Source organism: Fusarium flagelliforme, assembly GCF_020744385.1.
Source record: "Fusarium flagelliforme strain FIESC 12 MPI-CAGE-AA-0113 chromosome Unknown B0J16scaffold_1, whole genome shotgun sequence".
Lineage (NCBI taxonomy): Eukaryota > Fungi > Ascomycota > Sordariomycetes > Hypocreales > Nectriaceae > Fusarium > Fusarium flagelliforme.
This window is the reverse complement of record NW_025763503.1, coordinates 5,823,398-5,839,001: the sequence shown is the minus strand read 5'-3', so window position 1 is coordinate 5,839,001 and position 15,604 is coordinate 5,823,398. Positions and strand designations below refer to the sequence as shown.

General features: G+C 47.2%; 7 protein-coding genes, 2 non-coding genes and 1 pseudogene across 10 annotated transcripts; 6 read left to right on the top strand and 4 right to left on the bottom strand.

Moving 5' to 3' along the window:
- Positions 1 to 14: 14 nt before the first annotated feature.
- On the bottom strand, positions 15 to 1,518 carry B0J16DRAFT_329970 (FAD dependent oxidoreductase). Its single transcript, XM_046126385.1, has 4 exons — positions 1,367 to 1,518; positions 1,179 to 1,316; positions 1,031 to 1,128; positions 15 to 979 (listed from the first exon to the last, which is right to left on the bottom strand). Exons 1-4 carry the CDS (start codon positions 1,390 to 1,392, stop codon positions 156 to 158), a joined length of 1,086 nt encoding a protein of 361 aa, XP_045989810.1. The 5' UTR covers positions 1,393 to 1,518; the 3' UTR covers positions 15 to 155.
- A 209-nt stretch (positions 1,519 to 1,727) lies between these two features.
- On the bottom strand, positions 1,728 to 3,134 carry B0J16DRAFT_329968 (thioredoxin-like protein). Its single transcript, XM_046126384.1, has 3 exons — positions 2,570 to 3,134; positions 2,406 to 2,513; positions 1,728 to 2,353 (listed from the first exon to the last, which is right to left on the bottom strand). Exons 1-3 carry the CDS (start codon positions 2,689 to 2,691, stop codon positions 2,155 to 2,157), a joined length of 429 nt encoding a protein of 142 aa, XP_045989809.1. The 5' UTR covers positions 2,692 to 3,134; the 3' UTR covers positions 1,728 to 2,154.
- Positions 3,135 to 3,257: 123 nt separating this feature from the next.
- On the top strand, positions 3,258 to 4,352 carry B0J16DRAFT_329966 (large-conductance mechanosensitive channel). The gene is made up of 4 exons (XM_046126383.1): positions 3,258 to 3,552; positions 3,606 to 3,806; positions 3,854 to 3,998; positions 4,047 to 4,352. The coding sequence occupies exons 1-4, from the start codon at positions 3,353 to 3,355 to the stop codon at positions 4,101 to 4,103; spliced, it is 603 nt and encodes a 200-aa protein (XP_045989808.1). The 5' UTR covers positions 3,258 to 3,352; the 3' UTR covers positions 4,104 to 4,352.
- Positions 4,353 to 5,349, bottom strand: B0J16DRAFT_409720 (uncharacterized protein). The gene is made up of 2 exons (XM_046133093.1): positions 4,936 to 5,349; positions 4,353 to 4,883 (listed from the first exon to the last, which is right to left on the bottom strand). Exons 1-2 carry the CDS (start codon positions 5,211 to 5,213, stop codon positions 4,451 to 4,453), a joined length of 711 nt encoding a protein of 236 aa, XP_045989807.1. The 5' UTR covers positions 5,214 to 5,349; the 3' UTR covers positions 4,353 to 4,450.
- Positions 5,350 to 7,259: 1,910 nt separating this feature from the next.
- Positions 7,260 to 8,319, top strand: B0J16DRAFT_367299 (uncharacterized protein). The gene is made up of 2 exons (XM_046130121.1): positions 7,260 to 7,754; positions 7,802 to 8,319. The coding sequence occupies exons 1-2, from the start codon at positions 7,444 to 7,446 to the stop codon at positions 8,139 to 8,141; spliced, it is 651 nt and encodes a 216-aa protein (XP_045989806.1). The 5' UTR covers positions 7,260 to 7,443; the 3' UTR covers positions 8,142 to 8,319.
- Positions 8,320 to 8,582: 263 nt separating this feature from the next.
- Positions 8,583 to 8,678, top strand: B0J16DRAFT_t37. The gene has a single exon. It is a non-coding gene; the product is annotated as a tRNA-Ser (tRNA).
- Positions 8,679 to 11,056: 2,378 nt separating this feature from the next.
- B0J16DRAFT_314480 (glycosyl hydrolase family 76-domain-containing protein) lies at positions 11,057 to 12,560 on the top strand (the record flags this gene model as incomplete). The annotated part of the gene is made up of 2 exons (XM_046125189.1): positions 11,057 to 11,147; positions 11,194 to 12,560. The coding sequence occupies 2 exons, from the start codon at positions 11,057 to 11,059 to the stop codon at positions 12,558 to 12,560; spliced, it is 1,458 nt and encodes a 485-aa protein (XP_045989805.1).
- Positions 12,561 to 12,770: 210 nt separating this feature from the next.
- Positions 12,771 to 14,027, bottom strand: B0J16DRAFT_352862 (pyridoxal phosphate-dependent transferase; the record flags this gene model as incomplete). The annotated part of the gene is made up of 2 exons (XM_046129275.1): positions 12,771 to 13,889; positions 13,950 to 14,027. The coding sequence occupies 2 exons, from the start codon at positions 14,025 to 14,027 to the stop codon at positions 12,771 to 12,773; spliced, it is 1,197 nt and encodes a 398-aa protein (XP_045989804.1).
- Positions 14,028 to 14,783: 756 nt separating this feature from the next.
- Positions 14,784 to 14,855, top strand: B0J16DRAFT_t38. Its single transcript has one exon. It is a non-coding gene; the product is annotated as a tRNA-Arg (tRNA).
- Positions 14,856 to 15,438: 583 nt separating this feature from the next.
- B0J16DRAFT_t39 lies at positions 15,439 to 15,582 on the top strand (annotated as a pseudogene). Its single transcript has one exon. The product of its transcript is annotated as a tRNA-OTHER (tRNA).
- Positions 15,583 to 15,604: the final 22 nt, after the last annotated feature.

Sequence of the window (15,604 nt, the reverse complement as noted above, 5' to 3'; positions counted from 1 at the left end):
ATGGTATTGCGGGGCCCCGCGATGTGCATAAACTTTACTATCACCAACTTGTGTAACCAAAAGACACTTCAAAAAAAGAAGAATAGAAATGATAACTTAAATATTTACCAGCTGTCCGAAACCAGATTTTCTCTCCGCTAGTCGCTTGAATCAATTTACAGCTTTGACTTGGTGGCCTTGCCGACCTTGTCAACCAATTCAACTACACCTTCAGCACAACCATATGATCCTTGGTATCCCCAGCCTGAATGGCCATAGTTGTGCACAATCCACGTCTCATCGTCCAACTTTTCTTCTTCAAGTCGAAGACCATCTTTTCTCCAAGGTCGTAGACCAACAGCGTGTCGAATGATGCTCAATCCCTTCACGCCCTTACCGTCTGCAACTTCAGGACGGGCCTCGACAACGCGCTGCATAATGCGCTGGGCAACATTAGGATCTGGTTGAGACTCCCAGTTGCCAATATCATAAGTTCCTCCCAGGATTGTGCCACCTCCAGCTGCGCGCTGCATCATGTACATCACGTCAGCACCACCATCTTCAACTCCAGATGTGATGAGCATGGGTGTGGTCTCGTTTCGCACCACCACGATCTGTCCGCGTGCGGGTGCCATAGTCTCATCCTTGACGCCTCCGAGCTTAAGTGATCCCAGGCCTGTAGCGTTGACGATGATGTTAGGGGCGTTGCCTGTATGGCTCAACTTCTTGGCCTCGCTGATGTCGGTCAAAACGGCCCGCTTGAGAACAACGCCATTCTTGAGGCATTGACCTGCCAGCCAGGGAAGGTAGATGGCAGTGTTGATACAGACGGATGTGAACTCGCAGCCTGAATCGTAACCGCGGGTAACCTCATCAGGGTTCCTTTCTCTAAAGTCCTCGAACAATTCCTTGTACCATGGCTCTTCTTGGAACAGAGCATCAGGGAAGGTACTGCTCTTTGCTGCCTCTGCATCCTTCTTGCGTCTGTCGATGTAGCACTCTACAAGTTGTTAGCAAGATTACACGTTGGCGAGGAGACATGGGGTCGCACTTTGAAAGTGAATACCCGCCTCAGGAACCTGCTCGCAGAGTCTCTTAAATTCTACCCAAGTTCGACGTTCCCATCGGCTGTTCTCTTGTGTGGACATTCTACAAGGTTGTGAGTGGGTGTCATAAGTAGCAGATGTATTTGGACTCACGGGCAGACATTGGCCCCAGCAAAGGGCGAGGCATATTCGATATCATAGTCACCAGGCATATGCTTGCCCACAACGGTGACCTTATTTCCCTTGTTCTTGGAGAGAAGGTAAGCCGACGTCAAGCCGGAAACACCAGCTCTTCACGATGTCAGTTCTTCGTTGCCAAAAGCTGGGACTACGAGACTCACCCGACGACGACGATTGTGTTGGCCATGTTGATAGATGTCGCACCCTTTACTACAAGTCGCTTACAGTAGACGAGTCTTAGGCGTGCCGAGAGTATAAGGCAATTGAATAGACTTATAAAGGCAGATAATGAATTGAGGTTGTCACATCAACTTGACCTGTCTCATGACCTTATACACACCTTCTCCTCGGCTACTAGTTGAAGCCCCGATCGCTGAACCGGCCTAATTGGCCTTTCTGATTGGTCTGATTCATCCAAGTCCGCCGCGGGAAACATTGACGCCCGCCGCGGGTCCGCCGAAACCGGGACCGTCCATTCACAATGATAGCGGAAGAAGCAATGACAAAGATAAGGCTGATCCAGTGATATATTCATTATGTCCTGTATGTTACAATGACCAATAGTGTTAACTGTGAGACGCCCTTTCCAACCCTGCAAAACCTCTTGGGCGCAAATGACATTGGCCGTATGATCCTCTGTAATACCATACTTCGGCCTTCCGACTCCGCTTGCATCTGTCTAAGCTGGAAATAGAAGGCCAGGCGAGAACAATTTGGCTGAACCACTTGTAGCCGAGACTGTGATCTGAGTGTTCGTTGTTGGTTCAACATGATCATGACAAGATAAGATATCAATGATCAATTGCAAAGTCTATCTACAAACCTTGCTAGTATACACAGTTACCTACTGCGCTGCCTTTTATACAAAACCCTGCTGGGCAGGTCCATCATGGCGGTTCTTTTCCGCGGGTAAACCAGTAGAGTACATAATGGTAAGAGAATCACCAATCTAAGCAGCATACTTGGCAAGCATCTTCTGGAGAGCCTGAGGGTTGGCGCCCACCAACTCGTCAACCTTCTCACCACCCTTGAAGACAAAGAAAGTTGGCATGGCGCGAACGCCGAGCTCACCAGTCAGATCAGGCAGCTCATCCACATCAAACTTGACAAAATCAATGCTCTTGGAGAGAGAAGATTCCTCGGAGAGCCTGAATTTTGTATTAGTTTAGGACGTCTCAGGCATTTTGACTTGATTCTTACTTGTTGAGGATGGGAGAAATGGCCTTGCAAGGACCGCACCAGGTGGCAAAGCAGTCAACAAGGACAGCCTTATCTGTTGTGGAAACAAGATCCTTGAACTCCTTTGTTCTGTTGATACCAATTAGCTTTACTGTGGCTCAATTTGGTGTATCTCTTGAACTCACGTCTTGATGTCCTGGACAGCGAATCGTGCGGCTGTGGTGTGGAAGGGTCGGGCAGCGAATGAAACGGCGCCAGATCGGACAACCTGAGTGATAGGTCGTACGAAGCGGAAAGGAGCGGCCATTTTGTGAGTTTTTGAAGTTGAGTTGTTTTATATAAATGGTTGATGGGTATGAGAAGTCTGGATTTCTAATGGCTTAGTTCTGACACTTCTACTCGCAGTGGATACTGAGGTTTTGATTGGCCAATCAGATTATGGATGTTAGAAGGTGATGGCTGATTTTGGACATTTCATGATACATGCTTTTGAATCCAAAGCTCCCATGATGAGATTCTGGATCAAGACGGTCATTCTTTCTAGCAAGTAGGTGTATTTGGAAAAGCTGCATGGTTGGTGGTTTTAACAAGGACAGTGTGCCAACTGATAAATGATGTCGAATGAGTCCCTCAAAGCATCCACCTTGGTGGGTAAGCATTCATAGAACCAACTCCATCTGAGTAATAAACTCGAGAGAATAAGGCAGGTAATTATCGATAGATGATACCATACTAAAGCATACAATATCTAACACATGATAGCATTGTCGACTTGATTACCCTGTAGCCATCTGGTATGTGACCATGACGTCACTGACATATTCCCGCGACAAGCGCGTGTCTCCGTGTCTCCCTGACATTGGATGCATGATGGTCCTTCCTTCAGGCTGCCACGCCTAAGACAAATCCATCAAAATCAAAATCCTCTCAGTCTTTCTCGGGCCATCAAACTTCTTCAGTCAAAACTCATGTCCTGGTTCTCTGGTCTTTGGAGAACATCACGCCCAAGCTACCGCAACATGCCTGGTCGTTTCCCAGACGAGGAGTCCGCCTCAGGCGAGTCTGAATCGCTGCTTGGTCGAGGTCACAAGAGAGTTAAGCACTTCTGGGATGGCTTTATCGACTTCGCTTTCCAGGATGATATTCTCAAGATTGCCGTTGGTTTGATGTATGAGATCCACACTGTTTATCTTGTTCTGGTAACTAACATGAATGAAACAGTCTTGCGGCTGCCTTCACCGACTTGGTCAAGTCGTTTGTGAGCAATGTGCTCATGCCGCCCATTTCCGTCATTCTGCCATTGAATAAGAATATGGAGGAGAAGTTTGCCGTTTTGCAAAAGGGACCCAACTACAATGCAACTTCAGGCTACAACACTTTGCATCAGGCACAAGATGACGGTGCTGTCGTCTTGGCTTATGGGTGGGTATCATCAAACATTAGTTGATACAACTGCTGACAATTCATAGATCGTTTATCGGCCAAATGATATCATTTCTCATACTGGGTATTGCTTTATATGGACTTGCCCATTTGTGGCAGCTTGCCTCTTCCGAACCTATTATCAAGCATACCAAGAAGTGCAAGTATTGCAGGCAGCGTATCAACGAGAAGGTAAGATAAGAGTCCTACTAATGCTGAGTGTCTACTGATATTCTCTAGTCTGTTCGATGTATACAGTGCACTAGCTGGCTTGATGGAAGAGAGGACCGCACTTGAACGCATGCCATATCGTTTTATGCAAGTATATGATACCCCTGGCTTTGCTGCTTCGTTGCTTTGAGTTGTTGAAGAGTTGAACACACCGCATTTTGCTTATTGCGTTGTTGTACGTATGGTTGCACTACTGTTAGCGAAGACGGTAGAACTTTCGTTTTGTGCTTTATTATGAGAGGCTGGGTGGAATTCCTGGGACAAATTCATCACGTCAGATCAAGACTGGCTGTAGCGATCCTTCACTGGAGTGGCATGTGTATGATTTGACTTCGAATTGAATGGTTTTAATTAGATATCATTACTGCTAAACGCGTTACCAAATCATCATATTTCTTCCTCGTTACGGCTCTTTACAGAAGCATGGCAGCACCACCAACAACAACAGCAGCGGCAGCCAGGAAAACGTTCTGGGTGACCATAGGACCAGCAGCGTTGTCGGTGGCGGCGGCGGGAGTGGAAGTAGCATCAGAAGCAGAGGCGGAGGCAGAGGTAGTCTCGGCAGCATCGCTGGACTCAGCAGTCTCGGTAGCCTGGGCGCCGGTGGCCTTGGGCTTGTCGGCAGTAGTAGCCGCGGAGCCAGTGGCAGAGGCGGGAGCAGAGCCATCGTCCTTGAGCTTATCGGCACCAGCAGTAACAGTGATGGGCATGAGAAGCTGCTTGTAGCCGCTGAGAGCAGTGGTGGTAGCCATGGACTCGGTCAGACCAGACATGACGTTGGTAGCCTCGACGGCGCAGATGGCCACATCGTCCTTGGGGTTCAGTTTGCAGCTCATCTTGTTGTCACTTAAGATATGTTAGTTACTGGTTGGTGATATCTTAAAAGACAGGTACTTACATCTTGCCACCACCGTATTCCTCATCAGGCTCGTAGTAGTAGACCATCTCCATGGTGGAGGGGCCACCGACAACAGTGCTGGTGTCCATGATGCCACAGTCGTTAGAATCGGTTCCCTCGGGGCAGTTGATAGCCATGGTAGTCGCGCCACCCTTGACAGCGACAACTGAACCCTCGAGAATCTGATCATCGTATCCAGGGAGGAAGAACTCGACGGTGGTTGTCTGGGCGGCGACAGCGACAACAGCGCCGGCGAGAAGAGCAAGAGATCGAACCATTTTGAAGATTATTGTTGTTGGATAATTAACGAGTGTGTAGAATTAAGTTAATGAATGTATTGGGTTGGACGTAGAAAAACGAATGTATAGGATGATCAACTGTAGATGCTTCAAAAACAATGATAATCAACAAGAGACACTAAATAAGATGTGGCAGATGCTCTCCTATTTACCCATTTTCTTTGCCTATCTGGACTAGTCACGACATGCTGCAATGACAAAGGGTCTGAGCTGGGAGTCACCCGTCATCCAACCGTTCTAATTGATTGAGTGAATCCTTCCGGAGGTCGCTTAGACAGTGATAGCGCTAATTCTCGAAACACTTACCTTTTCAGAGTTGAAAAAGGAGATTACAGAGGCTCTAAAGTTCCGAGGATCCGCCTTGGTGCCACCCTCTCGGGCCTCGTAGGGCAGGGGAGGGAAACAAGTAGATTGGAGATTTACATTTACAGCGGGAGATTTACAGTAAGGAGAGTCAAAACGTCAATGATCTTCTAGGCCAGTGGAGAAGAGGCTCTTGGAAAGTAATACGAAAATGGAGATTTTGGCGTCTGTCAGCGAACAAAGTCGTTGAGACTATTGACCCTTATTTTTGAAGCATTAATTGAATCGAGTTAGTCTTATGGGGGTGGCGCATCCTTTGAAGTATGGCCGGTGTCATATCCTAGCTCTCGTACGAGAAGGTAGGCAGCATTCGGGTAATAGATCTAGCCTAGACTTGATAGATGATTGATGCAGTAGGCAGATGTCTCCGTAGACATCGGCTGGATTATTACACCGTAGGACAAGGGATACCCTGACAGGATAGAATCTGTAACCGGAAAGGTATTGATCTTGGACTCTACTCTTTTCAGTAATCGCCGTAATGACGATAGATCTCACATTCACACTCGATTACACTGAAGGCAGCAAACCTGGGAATGGCATAACCGCTAACGGGGTAGAAGATTCTATAAAGGTGCTAGGCGATCTAGGCCGACAATCATTAATAAATGTCTCTAGCTTGTGGATTAGACTCAAGAGGATACCCGGGCCAAGACCTCGGCGGGAATAAAGAACGATCTGGGCCGGTGCTTGGCTACGATAATATCCTCCACTCACTTTGACGATTGAGCTTAATTGATCGCCTAAAACAAATGTCTCTTGGGCTATCCGTATAAGCATTCTGAGTGCTCAGTCAGGAGTTACACTGCTCAAATAAACAAGCTTGTGTTTTCGATGTCCTCAAGTGGTTACCCTATTATTTTGACCTGTGTTATTCTCATGCTTAGACGCGACTTGTCAATCTACATTTTGTAGAGACCTGCATCTCTACTGCTCACGAGATGTCAAGAATACTGGTCTCTTGTATTTAACTACTCAGTTTCCACTACGAGCTTATAGCTATTGTATTCATGAAATGGATATGATGTCAATTGTTGCTAATGCCTACGGGTAAATGTCTGGTCACCGGATGAGATCAATCCGACTGCAACCAAGTAAAAGACCAATACTCTTGGCGCTCCCATTCCCCCATAAGTACGGATAACAGATTCTCAAGATTTGAAGATTTGAAGATTTGAAGATGCGAAATGAGTATTCAGCTAGTATCATTACTAAGTATTATTGATGTAGGATTCGGTTAAGCCGCAGAGAGTGGAAATTCAGAATGGGGCCTTTTTTTCGTTTTTGCTGGGGTACGAAAATGAAGAGTCTTGGCGCTCAAAAGTTGTCCGTCTTGGCATGGAAGTTTCAGTCAAAATCCTCAGTCTTGGCATGTCACAAGAATTGTTATTCAGAAGCCGATATCCGATGTAATCTTTATATCATGGTGATTCTAGTCAGAGATTTTCCTATATTTGTAGTTTATAGTTATCAACTGTCTTGTAATAGAGGTCAGGAGGTAGACATCGCCAAATCTCAAAACTTCAGCCTCGGCCGCTACAAGTCCAAGTCCAAGTCCAAGCCCAAGCCCAAGCCTTGGCACTCTCCGCTGATGCTTGGCTCACGTCTTTGGCCCCTCCCCAAGTTCCATCCCAGTTTCTCTCTCTTGTCAAAGGGCCACTTCTAAAAAGGAGTTCCTTTTTTAAAAGGTTCATTCTACCTCTTTCGATCAGAACAACTGAAAACTAGTCTAACCCTTGTATATTCGCGCCCACGATCGTCACTCTACAGCGCATCTCAACCCCTTTTGATTGGTCGCTACCAAACTCTCTTATCCCTGCCTACTGTACTGGACTGGACCTGTACCATGTTGCTGGGACTCACCTCAACTTGGCTGGCGCTGCTGGCCTTGAATCGCGTCGCATATGCTGAAGAGGAGCCTGCTACTATTACCACCGCGCCTATTTACTTGCCCTACTACAGCGACGAGTCTTGGTCTTTGGTGCGCGGTAGCGTTGTCTCGAGCGACGACGAGGCTAAGGAGACCACATATACGATATTCTGCCCAGACCAACAAGGCCCCAACCCACCAGAATGTGATCTTGCCCTCGAGTTTCCTTTCGTAATTGTCGAAGGTCCTGAGACTGTTCGATTTCACGGAACACACACTTCAAGATTGTACGTTTCTCTCCTTGTTTATCCATCATCTTTCTAACATAGTACAGAACGGCAAATCTAGAGTGCAACCTAAAAGGCACAACCGAAGCAACCTGCTCTGGATCCTCTAGCTTTGACAAGGGCTACAATGACGGTATACATACTGGCCCAACCGAAGTAGTATGGATATCAACTTTCACCGGCCAAGATGCTCAATGGGGCGTCTTGACTATGGGCCCCGTACCACAGGATCCTGACCCTGTTACTGCCGCCTTGACTACACCAACAGAATTCGTTTCTTTACCACTAGCTACGGATGCCAACAGTGCGGCGATAAGCTTGGATGCTGGCGTTAAGAGGATTGCTTTGTTGACAGCTTTCTGCATGTTAATGTTCGGCTGGCTTTGAAGATGGCCTGTTTGCTGGACATATTATGAGACCATGAATCATGACGGGATATTGGTTTGGGAGGCGCAAGCGAGCATTGTTTTTAAGACTGAGGCATTGCATAGCAAACATGGAATTTTCATCATATGTTAGCATAAGCTTATTGTTATTTATATCGAAACAAGAAGACTTTGGATCATGAGTTATGCTTAATGTGACGTACATTGTGGCTGCTATACTTTAGTATCTGAAAGACTGAATTCTTGACACGCTTATTGGACAAGACTCACGGGCCTTCAATTTAGATATATCGGAGTGTTTATGCAGAAAAAGGAAAGGCGTTCAGTCTCTACACAATACGGCATTGTGTGGTTGATCTGCACTGATATGAATTCTAGCTGACTTAACTTTGTATCTAGGTAGATATTACTTTTCTAGCGAGCCTGTACGTAATCAAAACTAGACAACGTGTCCGAGTGGTTAAGGAGATAGACTTGAATCATCACGATTGGATATCTATTGGCTTCGGCCTCGCAGGTTCGAATCCTGTCGTTGTCGTTTCTTTTTGACTTTTTTTGCACCTAATTTCTTGTCAGGTTATCTCAAACACGTGGGCAGTGGCTTAAAAAGATGATTCATCACAGCTGTTTGATGGCGGTTGAAGTGAACGATTTAACGAATGCGATGTCTTGTCGTTAATTTTAGGTGTATAATTGACCAACAGCACTTTCAAGAGGACCGATATGACTCTTCTCCCTTCTCCGCATGAGTATATTGACGGAAGCACCGTAGTTTGAATGACTTCAAGACTTATACAGTAGCCAATAATCTCTTCCTCTTCAAAGTTTGTTGACTTTTGCACATTCTTGACGATTACGCGGCAGTGGGAATGGAGGCAAAGACTCGGAAATGTACAAGAGAAGGGCGGCTGTTTTCAGAGACACGCCGTGTTTCTACACTATTATTAGGTCAAAAGACTAGACATTAAGTTTAGCAGTCAGCACTCGTCTTGTGGTTCAATAATGCCCGTTATGTTTGGCCGCTGGATGGTAGTGAAAGTCAGTTGGTTCGGACAGATAAACCTCGACGGTCAAGTCCTATCACGCGTATCACGTTCCTTATGACAGACTATTCATATGTTCTTTACGGGATAATAAATTGGTGGTGGGAAAGTTTCAGAGGAATCTCGACTGGATGATGGCAATCTGCAAGAGACAGTGGCACCGTATGAATGTTGTCTACAGCCTCGATTTCAACGGGCTTGCATAATTTAAGATATCGCGCTCAGAAGAGAAGACAACCTCCGGCCAAGGTCCGGTAGGCACATCTGCTTGGAGTTTTACCAAGACACGGGAATGGAAATCGTGGAAATCTCAGGTCTTACAGGGAATGCGGAGACAAATTCCGTGTGCAAGACAATGAAGCTTGGCCATGAGCTTCTTTGCCCTTGGAATCGACTCGAATAAACATGGCATGACTTGAGATTGGCTTGTGAAAGAGACAGCCATAAAATTTCCTTTGACCAGCAGAAACGCTGGACTTGTTTCGTGTTTCAGGATCTCCTTTATGTTTCGTCTGTGAGTCAGGCTCTTATGGGACGATCATTTACGCCTCCAATCGTTCAGCTCAGCCTCAAAGCAAGGGCAGAAAAGTCAAAGTCAAAAAAGAAAGAAAGATTGCTGGGGTGATTGAGTACGACAACGCTAATGCCACGGGCAATGATGTTTGTACTTCGTCTCTGATATGATAGAAAGGACATGTTATACCTCAAGATCCAAGTGTAACCATCCATCACCCAGAAATACACAAAGTAAAGTATTCGGTCTTGAGAAAGACTTTCTCAATTGACAAATGCATGAATCTCGTGGCGCCAAGCCTGGTCTCTCCAACTTTTGATGTCTACCAATCCCCTCTTGACCCTCCCCCGAGACATCTGTCAGTCCAGAAGCTAGAGATTTAGTGTCTTTTCTTACCCCTGGATCCTTTCCTCATCCACTGTTTTAGTTAGTTAGTCCTTCACACCAATTCATTCGTTCCAAGAAACAAATGCTGCCCGTGGGGTTGTTGTTTGTTGTTGACGATCTTCTTTTACCCGCGCGGTGACGCGAAACAACCGGTCCTTTAGTTGTCTATGTCTGTAACCACCATGGTTTGTTCTACTGGTCAGGAAGCACGGTTGATCGCCGAGAGCATCAGGGGTCTTGTCCGTGTGCGGGGAGGTTTACAGTGCTTGGCTCTGTACCCATGGGCTAGGATTGATTCATGATTCAACGGTTCACCTTGTCTGGGGCTCATCAGCAAAAGTCTCACTCTTTACTCTCTAGTCTTATTACTCTCACACGTAATTCGTTCCTTGGAAATCCGCCCTGGATCTGACTGAAAGCGGTTATCAGCAAGGATATCGAATACATAACCCAAGTCTAGTCCCCCATCGCATCGTATCTGTCGTCTAAGTCAACGTTTGGTCTAGTCAGTTTAAGTCTAGCCAAGCCAAATCCAGCCTGAAAACGATCAAACGTCTGATCTATTGAGCTTCAGCTTATTGCGTTCTCGTATTCCACTCTCTAGTCGACTCTGTTATCGTCTTTCCTTCCTTACTTTTTCCTCTCTTCTTCTGGCAACCACTCTCTTGGCTTTTCGCTCCTTCTTGACTTTTACCTCTACTATACCCGTCAATGGCTTGATCTTCCTTTCTCACGTATACGCCTCTTCAGCATCAGCAGCACGTCTATTTGACTACTACAGACAGACTCATCATCGCCACATCAGTTGCTTAGGACACCAAACTACGCACATTTACTGGCCCATCGATAAAGCCTCTTACAAATTAAATCTCTATAAAGAACTGACCTTACCATCACTTAAGTGCCCGCGACTTCCTGGAGAAGCCCATTGATCGCTGAGCGACACATACACATACAAACCTTTCGCCCATCATGAAGCTTAATAGATTGGCTCTGGCCGGTCTGGCTTCTCTAACCACTGCCACCAAAACAGCACCCAAATCACTCGACACTTCAAGCCCAGGTATGTACTACAGTCATGTACTCTGTTACACCACTGACAACCTCAGACTCTATCAGAGATGTGGCAGGGACCCTGGCTTTCGATACTATGTCCTACTACAAGGGCAACACGTCCTCAAACCCCAAAGATTTAGGTGATCTTGAAGATCCTTACTACTGGTGGGTTGCTGGTGCTCTTTGGGGCATCATGCTCGACTACTACCACCTCACTGGAGATTACACATACAACGACGTTGTTATCGAAGCACTTCTGGGTCCTACAAACCTCGGAAAGGGTCTTGACTACATGCCTGCCGAGCATGCTGATGAAGAGGGCAACGACGATCTCTTCTTCTGGGGAAATGCTGTCCTGTCCGCTGCTGAGCGAAACTTCCCCCAGCCCAACAAAGACCTTCCTTCTTGGCTTGACATCAGCATCAATGTCTTCAACGAGCTTGCCGGTCGCTGGGACGACTCCACATGCGGTGGTGGTCTTCTATGGCAGATCTACCCAGATAACCCTAACGGCATGACTTACAAAAATTCGGTCAGCAATGGCGGTTTCTTCCAGCTCGCTGCTCGCCTTGGCCGAATCACGGGTGAATCCAAGTACCTCGACTGGGCCGTTAAGATCTGGGACTGGTCATGGGATGTTGGTTTCATTGACCACCGCAACTACCACGTCTACGACGGCACCGATATCAAAGACAACTGCCAGAAGACCGTTTATCATTCCTTTACTTACACACAGGGCATCTACCTTTACGGAGCTGCTGTTATGGCAAACCACACTGGAAACCAAGAATGGGTTGATCGCAGCAAGAACTTGCTGAAGGGCACTGACTGGTTTTTCGCACCCTTTGGCAACGTCACCAACGTCATGTACGAAGCAGCCTGCGAGACTGTCATGACTTGCACTGCAGACATGACCACGTTCAAGGGTTACATGTCGCGCTTCATGTACCTATCCATTCAGATGCAACCCGACCTGAAGGAGCACGTCCACGCCCACCTTGAACCAACTGTCAAGGCTGCTGTCCAAACTTGCACAGGTGGCAAGTCAGGTCGTGAGTGCGGTTTGCGTTGGTATGTTGAAGGTTTTGATGGAAACACTGGCCTCGGTCAGCAAATGTGCGCTCTCGAAGCAGTTCAGGGACTGTTGTTGGGTGACGCTCCTGCGCCGCTACAGGGCAAAGATGTCAAGGTCATCCGTAGCACAGACTGGGCTGCCATGGACGTTCACGAGTCCAAGATTAAGAGCACCCCATCATCGGCTTCCAAATCCGCCGAGGCGGCGTCAGAGACGGCGTCAGCAACGGCTGATGCAGCCCCTAAGCCTACAAAGAGCGAGGATGCGGCCAACGGGTACCGGGCTGATCTCGTCCTTGCATCGTTCAGTATTGTAACTGTCCTCACCTTCCTGGGACTGGCCTAGACAAAAGTTATTGATGATTGATTAGATCGTAAACGGGATAGAATGGACAGGCGTTCGGGCAATGGATTGATTATCGATTGGTCTAAAGGACTAATATTCTTATAAGACGCTCATGCCTATGAGTGTTGCCTTTTATAATTTCACGAGATTACGTCTAGAAATCTAGATCTAACTTTCAAACGCCATTTTATCGTTGTTCCCCGTCGTTCTTTAGGATCCTCTGACTTCAGCCAACGTTGTCTTTAGCGATTCCAAAAATCTCGTCACTTCAGCATCTGTACCGACGGTGATACGTAGGCATCCTAGACATCCGTGCTCTTTACCTCTGAATCGCACAACCACACCCTTGCCCTCGGCGAGTTTCTCGTACACAGCCAGGGCAACACTGTTGTCTGGCTCACCCGCTGAGTTGAGCATCTCGTAAAGCAAAAAGTTACTCTCAGTGCCACCTCGTAGACGACCAACACCGGGAATGTTGGGCAGTTCCTTGATAAGACGATCGCGCGACTCTAGGAGACGAGCGCGGTGGTCGCGCATGATAGCAAGACCCTTCTCGGAGACAGCGTATGATGCAAGAGCGCTTGTAGGGCTGGAGATGTTGTAGGGAGCCTTGAGACTGTTGAGAAGTCGGGCAATGGGAGGTGATGTGAATGCAGCACCGAGACGGATACCAGCCATGCCAAAGGCCTTGGAAAGAGTTTGCATAACCACCAAGTTGGGGAACTCAGTCACCCACTCAGCGAGAGAAGCATCGTCAGGAGCAAAGTCGATGTAGGCTTCGTCGAGAACCACAACTCCGTTCCATGTTGGGTGGTCGAGAATCTGCTGAACATCGGACTTGGCGAGAACTGAACCGGTAGGGTTACCTGGCGAGCAAAGGTAGACGAGCTTGATGTTGGGCTCATTCGTCAAGGCGTCGAGGACAGCAGGCACATCAATGCTGAACGAGGGAGCCTCCAGAAGAGGAACCTTGACTATTGCCACGTCGTTGACTTGCGCCGACACGGAGTACATGCCGTATGTAGGGGGGCAGGTAAGGATACGGTCCTTTCCAGGGACACAGAAGCATCGCAGCAGCGCATCGATAGCCTCGTCACTTCCAACTCCGACGAAAAGGTTCTCAGGCTTAAGCGTCTTGCTCGTGTGGGCATGGGTGTTGCGCAGCTCGCAAAGCTGCTGCTTCAATGGCTCCTGGTGAGGATCAGGATAACGGTGGAGGCCGAGAAGATCGACGTCGACGCCATTGGCAGTCTGCTTAGCGACATCCGAGCTCAGCGAAGGGCCATACGCGTTCTCGTTAGCATCGAGAAGGATGTTTGTACCGTCATCCTTGTAATCGCTGTATCAATGGTTAGTCCTCTCTTTCGATTGATGCGGGGGAGGGGCAACTTGCTCTCTAGCACAGCGATACGGCTGAAGAGCCAGAATATTGGGCCTAGCACAGGTTTCGAGGTTGAAGGGAGCCATTGGGAGTCTAATTGAGTGTTTACGCGATGATGATATGAAGGGGAATGCGAAGCTCTTGCTCTTTAAGCTGTCAACGTATAGCCACTTTTGCTTGATAAGGCCGACGCCGGAGGGGCGAGTCATCGGATTTTTTGTGGGGCGCGATGATATCGTGGAAAAGGCGTTTAAGCATTGGATGGTTGACGAAGGGAAGATTTGATGTCTGGTACCTTGACAAGCTCGGCCAAGGATTGAATCTGAACAATGACTGCATGAGAATTTCGGAATCTTTTTGGGTTGGCATTGGTTCATCTACGCTCTCGAGTCACTTGCATGTGCTTCCACTACCCTAAAGAGAAAGAGAATAATACTTGAATGGCCGTATGATACTTGAACAGGCATGCTAGAAGCTCAATTAGTGTAAGAAAGCATCGTGCCTTCGGTTTGAGACTATCAAATCTCGATTGTAATGATATACACGGCTGGGTGAAAACTATTGGTGTTCCATCGTAATATTACGTTGAAAACATTGACAGAACTCAGCGACAGGAGCAACCAAGATCACCAACTAGACTCGCTATTTCGTTCTTTGATAACTACGCAAGGCAGATGGATGGTGAATAGAACGGTAACTTCAGGTTTGAGACAACGAATCACTTGGCAGAAGCAATAGAATTATCTACAGAAGTCCGGACGTAGGCGAGACAACGATTGACTAACACAGCACGGCTGCAATCAGCAATATATACATAAATACGAACTTCTTTCAACAAGAAAGGTCGCGTGGCCCAATGGCAAGGCGTCTGACTACGAATCAGAAGATTCTGGGTTCGATCCCCAGCGTGATCAATCTTTTTGATAGTGGTGTCGAATATTCGTCGATCTTGGTTGTGGGGAGAGTCGGCGCAAACCTTTTTTGTGGGTGGTAACTAGCGTTCTTCACATGCAGCAAACGGTTTCCTGTAGTCAATAAAGCAAAGTTCAATAATGACTGAGTAAAGAGCTTAAGAATCTAGGCTTGATAAACAATTGATGCTTTTTGAATCGTCTTTCCAGACAGGATGGCGAATATGGGTTGGCAAGTGGTTGAGTTGGGTTGGTATAAGTCAGGTTGAATTGTGATTGGCTAGAACCACCTGGATTCTGAACAACTACACTGCACTCTCCTCGTTTAAGAGGACTACACAGAAACTTCTAAATCTTATAACTCAAGTAATTCATATTGTGATTTTGTAACTAGACAGGAACTTGCAACATTCCACTGTGGGCTTCGCTTCTTGTGGCCCGCTTCACCAAGTGGGGTTTCCACAAGAGGCATACAATGAATGATGCTGCCAAACTGCACTCACCTATGAAATGCCCTCTCGCGACTTGCTTTCCCACTTCGATCGCGTACTAATAAGTCTAACTGTAAAGCTGTCTGACATAAAACGGTCGCGTGGCCCAATGGGTAAGTTCAATCACCAGTGCACCTCGTTGAGGTCACACAAACCATAAGCATTCAATACTAACAAGACACCAGCAAGGCGTCTGACTACGAATCAGAAGATTCTGGGTTCGATCCCCAGCGTGATCATTGTTTTTTTGCCAGTGTTGAT

Bases quoted from the DNA above. Each gene is read 5' to 3' on its own strand.
- B0J16DRAFT_329970 (XM_046126385.1), bottom strand. From the start codon at position 1,392: ATGGCCAACACAATCGTCGTCGTCGG. The intron at 1,317-1,366 runs GTGAGTCTCGTA...GACATCGTGAAG, and splicing joins AACACAATCGTCGTCGTCGG to AGCTGGTGTTTCCGGCTTGA. The intron at 1,129-1,178 runs GTGAGTCCAAAT...ACAACCTTGTAG, and splicing joins GCTGGGGCCAATGTCTGCCC to AATGTCCACACAAGAGAACA.
- B0J16DRAFT_329968 (XM_046126384.1), bottom strand. From the start codon at position 2,691: ATGGCCGCTCCTTTCCGCTTCGTACGACCTATCACTCAGGTTGTCCGA. The intron at 2,514-2,569 runs GTGAGTTCAAGA...TGGTATCAACAG, and splicing joins GCTGTCCAGGACATCAAGAC to AACAAAGGAGTTCAAGGATC. The intron at 2,354-2,405 runs GTAAGAATCAAG...TACAAAATTCAG, and splicing joins ATTTCTCCCATCCTCAACAA to GCTCTCCGAGGAATCTTCTC.
- B0J16DRAFT_329966 (XM_046126383.1), top strand. From the start codon at position 3,353: ATGTCCTGGTTCTCTGGTCTTTGGAGAACATCACGCCCAAGCTACCGC. The intron at 3,807-3,853 runs GTGGGTATCATC...GACAATTCATAG, and splicing joins GCTGTCGTCTTGGCTTATGG to ATCGTTTATCGGCCAAATGA. The intron at 3,999-4,046 runs GTAAGATAAGAG...GATATTCTCTAG, and splicing joins GGCAGCGTATCAACGAGAAG to TCTGTTCGATGTATACAGTG.
- B0J16DRAFT_409720 (XM_046133093.1), bottom strand. From the start codon at position 5,213: ATGGTTCGATCTCTTGCTCTTCTCGCCGGCGCTGTTGTCGCTGTCGCC. The intron at 4,884-4,935 runs GTAAGTACCTGT...ACATATCTTAAG, and splicing joins GAATACGGTGGTGGCAAGAT to TGACAACAAGATGAGCTGCA.
- B0J16DRAFT_367299 (XM_046130121.1), top strand. From the start codon at position 7,444: ATGTTGCTGGGACTCACCTCAACTTGGCTGGCGCTGCTGGCCTTGAAT. The intron at 7,755-7,801 runs GTACGTTTCTCT...AACATAGTACAG, and splicing joins GGAACACACACTTCAAGATT to AACGGCAAATCTAGAGTGCA.